This window comes from Agrilus planipennis, unplaced genomic scaffold (genome assembly GCF_000699045.2).
Source record: "Agrilus planipennis isolate EAB-ADULT unplaced genomic scaffold, Apla_2.0 scaffold41, whole genome shotgun sequence".
Classification (NCBI taxonomy): Eukaryota; Metazoa; Arthropoda; class Insecta; order Coleoptera; family Buprestidae; genus Agrilus; species Agrilus planipennis.
Window position 1 is genome coordinate 50795 of NW_020442445.1, and position 8278 is coordinate 59072.

At 28.8% G+C, this 8278-nt stretch overlaps 1 protein-coding gene and 1 long non-coding RNA gene across 3 annotated transcripts; one reads left to right on the top strand and one right to left on the bottom strand.

Annotated features, from left to right (window-relative positions):
- Positions 1-4951: 4951 nt before the first annotated feature.
- LOC108733609 (ADP-ribosylation factor 1) lies at positions 4952-7632 on the bottom strand. 2 transcript variants are annotated; one of them, XM_018464846.2, is made up of 4 exons: positions 7523-7632; positions 6949-7118; positions 6682-6791; positions 4952-5565 (listed from the first exon to the last, which is right to left on the bottom strand). In XM_018464846.2, exons 2-4 carry the CDS (start codon positions 7094-7096, stop codon positions 5275-5277), a joined length of 549 nt encoding a protein of 182 aa, XP_018320348.1. In that variant the 5' UTR covers positions 7097-7118; positions 7523-7632; the 3' UTR covers positions 4952-5274. The 2 variants fall into 2 exon arrangements, with proteins under 2 accessions (XP_018320348.1, XP_018320349.1); XM_018464847.2 differs by lacking the exon at positions 7523-7632 and adding an exon at positions 7480-7498.
- Positions 7633-7707: 75 nt separating this feature from the next.
- Positions 7708-8271, top strand: LOC112906390. The gene is made up of 3 exons (XR_003232312.1): positions 7708-7908; positions 7967-8101; positions 8223-8271. It is a non-coding gene; the product is annotated as an uncharacterized LOC112906390 (long non-coding RNA).
- The last annotated feature ends 7 nt before the right edge of the window (positions 8272-8278 follow it).

An 8278-nucleotide genomic window follows, 5' to 3' on the forward strand; every position in this document is an offset into this window, starting at 1 on the left:
AGACTGCAAATATTCCCTAAGCTGGTGTACACGTGGCTTCGGCCCTGTAATGCGACGCCAAGTCGTAATGCATCTGAACCAAGAATAATTTCAAAATACAAAACATTCAACTTTTAGTTCTTTAATAAGCAGTAGGTACTATTTAAAACACACGGATAATTTAACCAAAAATGTAATTATCTTCGACTTCCTATCGCTATATTAGTATCTCGCTTTAGATTTGTCCCAGAGCTAGAGCTTTCCTAAGATCACTTTCTTACTTACTCCTGCTACCAACAATTTTTGATGTGAAGCTTTTTGTTTGCAGAAAACAATTTTTTGGTTCAAGAATTACAGGTGGAAACTGGAAAAAGGTGGAATTGTATAGAAAGAGCTCCAAAGATATTGATAAGCAAACAAGAAGAGAAAATATGGAAAGAAAGGGAGGAAAAATCAAATTAGTTGAAATATGAAACAACATAAGGTAAAAGCGAATTAGTTTTAACAGCAAGATTTAGCCTGGGAAGTGAAAATAGGTCGATAAGGACTGGGAAGAAGAAAGGAAGAACAAACAGAATAGCTCAAAACCCCAACGCCAAAACACAACACTGTAGTTGGAAGTAACAAAGTTACCTTCTTCTGGGCCTGAAGTAAACTAAACCTAAATGAGAACGAATCCTAATTTATACTAGTAGTTGTTAAGGTTCAGTGAATATGACCCAATGCCAACAAGATAGATGTTCAATGGACCTTTACAATCATAAAAGTAATTAAACTAGAGTAAATAGCGAAAATCCAGGGATAGGACCGTTGTCAATGTTAAGAACAATTTGTTTATTTTTATAAATGTATAAACTTTCAAAACTATCTAGTAAACGATTATTCTTAACTTGCTTAACTAACTTACGATTATTAATATTAATATTATGTTCATCAGTAAGAATATGTCGGGCAACACTAGATTTTTCTTCTCTACCAAACCTTGCATGAGCTAGATGTTCCTTAAATCTAGTTTTGATTGACCGTCTAGTTTGTCCAATATATTTTTTACTACAGTCATTACAACTAATTTCAAACAGATGCTAATAAGACCAAGTTTATTACTATGCCATAAGAGCCAAGATTTACTCGAGGACTCGAGGGTATTTTTCGAAAACTTGGTTTACGGATTGCTTACAGTTCAAATGGCAACTCCATTCAAACTCTCCTTGGTAACCGTAAGGATACGGCAACTACATTCAAACTCTCCTTGGTAACCCTAAGGATAAAATTCCATTCTTAAAAAAGTCGGGGATATATGAAATTGTTTGTAAAATTCATATGTAGGTATCAATTTTTTAGTCTTTCATAATTTCAATTTTTATTCAAATGGTAAAAAAGAACAGTAACAATATGGTTTAACTTATACTGTAAATTTCCCGGAGTATTTTTGTAACTTTTATGCATTTATGTATATCAATGTATCGAAATTCAACACACTAGATGCAACAGAGTATTTAATAATAATTGTAAATGATTACAACTTACGTTTGTGAATAGAAATAGATTATTTAACTAATAGTTGTATTAAAACAAATGTTGACAAATGGTTTGTTTATTAATAAGATCTGTTTGTTGTTTGTATTGTGTTACTAGTATCGATTATGTCATTTTTATTTATAACAGTTCCGTAATATCGGTAATAATGTAAAATGTACGGAGTGCATTTTTATTAATTGTTTTTCCTCTCGTAATCAATTTTGTCGCCCGTCGACAACCACGGCATTCACTTAAGGATACAATGTCTATTTAATGCATACGACGTGATATCATTTATTAAACAAAGTACTATTCAATCGGTCTAGATCTACTAATTCATCAGGCAATAAATGACTTTATTATACGGAGGTATTTGAATAAATTGTCTCTTATTAAGTTATTTTTCAATTTTCTAATTGTTCGGTCTACACAATAAGGAGAATGAAAAGGTATATATGCAGGCACGTTAATGACAAACAAAAATATTTCAAAGTTATTGACGAAAAGCTTACCATAAAACATTTCTTCCAACTAGCGATAAAATAAAAATACAAAAAAAAAACTCTTCAGGATGACATCAGTTGAGAAACTATTATTCAGGTTTCTAACATCGGACGATTTCAAGTAAATTATTTCGTCTTGTTTTGACATTACGTATTAATTCTACAGATAAACAATTATAATGCACGAATGTACCTAACTAATGTTTTTTTAATTTGTGCAGTACTTTTACATATGTAAATCGTGGTAATTGCGGAAAAAATATAGCGAGAAATTGAAAGAATTAAATANAATTACAATTGTTATAGTATTTTGTGTCTTCATCTGCGCATATTACAATTTCCAGTATTTAAATATAAAACTTGAACAAAATTAAAATGCATCTATTTGTCAATTATAAAAAACTGGATTACAAGAAATCTAAAATTTTCGCGTGTGGTTTATTTTAGGACGTATCGTTAAAAAGAAAGAAACAAAAAGCAAAATTCTTAATTGTGTGTACATAATGTATAATACACAGCATAAGTATTTGTATGCATATCTTACTGTTTACGCTAAAGCTAAAAAATTTTTTAAAATAGTAAATGTGTACATAATGATTAATGTATAATACACAGTATAAGTATTTGTATGCATATCTTACTGTTTACGCTAAAGCTAAAAAATTTTTTAAAATAGTAAATGTGTACATAATGATTTTTAAATTTGTTCCTAAATTGTAATGAGAAAATTCTTTCAAATAATTAAAAAGAATTCAAAATAATAGATGATGTTTGACTTGTAGTTTAATCGTTTAATCGGTAGATATGTTAAAAGTATTCTCAATTTCGTGAAAGTGCACAAAGCTTGAACTACGTAGTCATAAAAGTTAAACTGCCCTCAAACGTCACTATTCATTAATAAAGGTTATTTAATCATTAATTATAAAAGAAATAATTTGATAAAATATTCTCCTTTACGGCTGCATGGCGTCATCTAACATTTTAGCGTAAAACTACATCACCTGTTCCAGTCCCGTCTCTAGTTCTTGTGTCATACTTCTACATCACTTATTCTAGTGTGATATCTAATTCGGCAGATGGCGCTTAATACCCCGCTTAAGACGTCGAATTTAAAATTTTAAATTTTCAAACATTTTATCTGATTTAATTTCTCTTTATTTCAGGCATTGAACAAAGACTGGACGTATATATACAAAATAAGTTTTTGATCTAGTTCATTTTATGTACATTTCATTTGATATTATTGAATCTTGCAGATATTTTTTATACTTATTACTGGAAACTATTTGTTATTCAAATAGCCCAACACATGTAGTAACAAATTGGGAAAGGTATGGATATCGTAATTATACAATATCTTAAAGTTAATCGTAAGTAAAACAAAATAATAAGTATTAATATACAATAACTGTGATAACAGAAGTTTTTTAGTGTATAATGGAAACAGGTTCACATGCAGTACAAAATTTAGGAATAAATGTAAATTATTTCTTCAAAAGTTTAAAAGATATCTCATGTTATTGGTCTAATTTGTTCTCCATATTTTATGGTAGAGAGTATCTCTAAAATTACTAGCAATATATATAATACTAGAATTTCTAGCAATTAGTTTTTAGGAATTATGTTATTAAGAAATAATAATAGTTGATTTTGCATTTAAAACGAAAATGTATTTAAAATATTTTAAGTATACACAATAGTTTATTCAATGAGATAAATTTATTCTGATAGTACATTTTGACAAACAGGAATGTATTAATTTTAAAAGCCAAACGAACCAAAAAAAAAAGAACAAACAGAATACAAATTAATGCAAAAGATTACATTAAGACAGCATTATATCCACCGCCCGTAGCTGATTCAAAGTACATAAAACAATATTAACTAAATCTTACAATTACTTATTATGTCTAATTGAAAAATAAATCAACCAAATAATGTTAACATTAGGGTAGAAGTAACACAATGTCCTTACCATATGTTACAAAAATAAAACCTTATGATACTTCCACAATATATTTTCAGCAGTAGTAGGACAACCTCCTAACAAAAATAAAATTAAACTCCTTTCTCTCACTTCCTATTTTCACTCAACATTAGTTAATTATTCCTATAATAATGTCGACAAAACAAACAAAAATTATTTCCAAGCTGCAAAGTATATTTATGAAGCATGATTTCCATAAGTGAGGTTTTTATTGGTACATCATTAGCGTTTTCTTTCCTTAAACTTCTTCAAAGGCAGTGCATTTTTTTTTAAATAAATTAGCATATATTTTAACAAATTGTTAGTTATTATTCTTCAGTAGGAACCCTTTTAGCGAAACACTTAAAATCAGAATTCCTTATATTTTATTAGCTTGAAAAAGGAACGAGTTTGCCATGGTTTAGTTTAATTATGTAATGGTAGAAATTTACTACACTTGCACCAAAACTAATGTCTGTACAGATAAAGGTGCACAGTTACGATGCTAATAAATAATTAGTAAAACTTGTATCATTTATCACAGATCAAAATGCTGATGAGTCAAACTATAGTAACAAATCTATGCTGAAAAAAGCACACTATACCAACAAAATTATACGAATAATTAACAGAGTGCCAAAAAGCAGACCACCATTCCCATAATTCTTGCCAAGCAAAACAAACCTATAATTTCCATGTACAAGGTGGCCCGCTTTTATTGGATCACAAATACTGTCATCAGCAAATACAAAAACTCATCAAAAAAAAGTTCAAACCTATGCCACTGCTTTGAAATAAATAAAGAGCAAAGAAAAGCTAGCATTGTCTTTTAATAGTTTCTTTTATTAAAAATGGGCATAATAAAAATCAATTAGGTTTTACATTTTTTGTATATTAAAATAAGGCTAATGTGTTCCAATAAAAACGAATCTCCATATACAAATACGGCCTTTATATATCCTTCCCTGAAATAACAAAACTAAAATAAATTAAAAACTGCTTTATTAAAAGGAGAAGCAGAGAAACAACACAAGTCATTTCATACCAAATAAGTTTTAATAAAGCATAAATACACTATAAAAATATTCACTATCGTTGCTCTTGTCCAATGTATGATCGGGCTGAAACGATCACCGATAAAATAATTAGAAATCAGATAGGTTTATTTAGTTTGTAGTTTTTAATCATACATCAGACAACTGCTAAAATATCATAATTGCAACATACGGTACAGTAACACTGATAGTCCAACCAGTTTTCGAAAGACAATCGTCTGAAAAACGATTGCGAAACGTAACACACTTCACTTCAACGATTTGCATTCTTTAACTGATTAGAAAGCCAATCAAGGCCTTCGTATAAACCATCTCCACTAGTAGCACAGGTGGCTTGAATGTACCAGTTTCTGTTCCTTAGCGAATGCAAGCCCAACTTGTCTGTTATCTCGGCCGCGTTCATTGCATTTGGCAAATCCTGTTTGTTTGCAAATATTAAAAGCACTGCATCCCTCAACTCGTCTTCAGCTAACATCCTCATCAACTCGTCCTTTGCCTCACCTATACGTTCCCTATCATTACTGTCCACTACAAAAATGAGGCCCTGAAAAATAAAGAAAACAAGCCAAATAACTTTATAATCTTTTCATTTATATTTTTTAAATCAGCAGACAGTAAAACAACTTTTACAAAAACCATTCAGTGGTTCTATTATATATGAATAAAATAGTTATTCACATTACAAATTCATTTGACCTGCAATTAAACACTACATTAAGATGTTATTTTTTTTAACTCTACATGCTTAATTGTAAACTCTTTTAAAACTACTGACTACTTCAGTTTTAAATGCAGTTTAGATATATTGTATTATATTATGAATGATCTTTAATTACAAAAAACTATTTTCTCCCAAATAATTAAAAAAAATTAACTACAGCAACTTTAATGTATAGAAACAAAATTATTCATTTGCTAAATTAATTTTATAAAGACAAAATGTAAACTGATGTAAATGATAAATGAAAACATTAGTGACATAATTTCTATAACAATTCAAAAAATGAAAACTACATTTTCTGTCATTATCTAAGTTTGATTTATAAAGAATATTAGTTCTTTCCAGTTATTTAATGAGTGAGTTTTAATCAAAAAAATATTACAAACATATTTTTTATCTTATCCATTTATGACTTGTATAGTTATTTAGTAATTGTAATACCTAATAACGAATTATTTTATTATGTTGTGACTAATGTAAAAAAGGCAAAAAAACTTTTTGTTGAAAGGTGCTTTTTAACTGGCAAACAAAATGATTTTGTTAAAATTATGTATTTCTGCTATAGGTACTTTACACCTACTTTTTCATTTTTAATATTTCAACTGTTTGTAGTAAAAAAAAAAACAATTGAATATAACTACATGAACAAATATTCTAGGACATATAAGTGCTTATATACTGCAAAAGATAATAAAAAAGATAACAATAAACAACATGAATTAGATTAATAATGAATGGAACTTAACACAAATTAGAAAGCATTACACAATAAAAATAATTCAGCAAAATTTATATAAACAATTAACTTTTGAAATTGTCAGTGAGATTATCTTGTAGTAATGTTTCGCTACATAGGTATGCAGTCTAATGAAGCAATTTTACCTTTAATGCATGTAAAATATAGAAACACAACAACAGTAAGAATATGTTATCACTGACCTGTGTGTTTTGGAAGTAATGTCTCCATAATGGCCTAATTTTATCCTGACCACCTACATCCCATACAGTAAAGCTTATATTCTTATATTCTACAGTTTCCACATTAAATCCTATAAACAATAATGAAACAGTGAGCCACTTTCAAGGACAATGAACTCTCCTTGCATGAGTCATTGGTTTTAATTAACCAATAAATATACAATAAAAAAACTAAATTTAGAATATTGCAATCCAATTTCCAGTTGTAATTTATGATATACTACTTACCAATAGTAGGAATTGTTGTAACAATTTCTCCTAGTTTTAATTTATACAAAATTGTTGTTTTACCAGCTGCATCAAGTCCTACCATCAATATCCTCATCTCTTTTTTGCCAAAAAGGCCTTTAAATAAATTTGCAAACATGTTCCCCATGGTTCCAGGTTTTGGATGATATCTAAAATGAAAAATATTTGTGATTTTGCATTCAAAAAATCTATCCCTAATTTATAGACAACTAGAGAGAATATTTTTCACGGTCTGCTACCCTTTTGAACCAAAAAACACGTTAATGAAAATGGCATATTGATCTTAGGTTAAAAAATTCTGCACTTCTGTACAACAAAACGGTATATCGATATGTTTGCGATAATGTACATACTTACATCAAAAGGAGACAAAACTGCGTTAATAACGTCTTTAAATAATGCTAATCTAAAATGCCGATTTGTGATACCACCTTTAACCAACTCCCAATATACCGTTGTTAAACCAAGTTAATTTATTTCATTATTATACATTACAAATAAGATACTTACAGACCTAACACAAATATATAACCCACACTACTTTTTTACTTACTTCTTTGTTCTAAATCTTCAAAAATAGAAAAATGCTAACACATTCACGAAATATATCCCCTACAGTTGACGTGCACGTCAATATGGCGGACGTGGAAGGATTTGTACTCTCTTGCCACGTCTCGGTGAAATAAACTAAAATCATTGGTCAGTTATTAATCACGTGACAGACATTCCGCCAACATTTAGAAAATAGTTGTAAACATGGAAGTTACCTGTCAAAGTAAAAACTCGATTATTTTTTATTAATTCGGGTATAGTCTGTAAATCGGCTATTCCAGAGTTTACATAAATATTTAGTTTAAAGAAATGCTTTATCTATTTGAAGAGAATTTTGATTACAACTTACTTTTGAATTCTGAAAAATTGACATCTGAGGATGCATGGGTATTCTAAAAGTATTTTATTTTTTTTATATTTTTGCCAACCTGCATAATTTTTACAGATTCAAAATAAAACGCGCCTACAAAGTTGTTTGAAATGGCTCTGTACTTCACCGAAAATTAGTTCATACAGGGTGAATACCTTATTGTACACGACGGAAGAAATTATGGAAAAATTAAAACAAAATGTTGTAAAGGTACCTATAATGTGTAGTTTTTTTAACTACAAGTACTAAAGCAGGAATTATAATATGAAAATTATTTTCCACAAAATTAAACTTAAATGGAATAGAAAAACAAAGAATTATTAATTTTTAGATATCCAAAAATAGAAAGATTTCAATTCCTAATGTTTGTATTTACCAAACATTACC

Bases quoted from the DNA above. Each gene is read 5' to 3' on its own strand.
- LOC108733609 (XM_018464846.2), bottom strand. From the start codon at position 7,096: ATGGGGAACATGTTTGCAAATTTATTTAAAGGCCTTTTTGGCAAAAAA. The intron at 6,792-6,948 runs GTAAGTAGTATA...TATTGTTTATAG, and splicing joins TACAACAATTCCTACTATTG to GATTTAATGTGGAAACTGTA. The intron at 5,566-6,681 runs GTCAGTGATAAC...TTTATTTTTCAG, and splicing joins ATTACTTCCAAAACACACAG to GGCCTCATTTTTGTAGTGGA.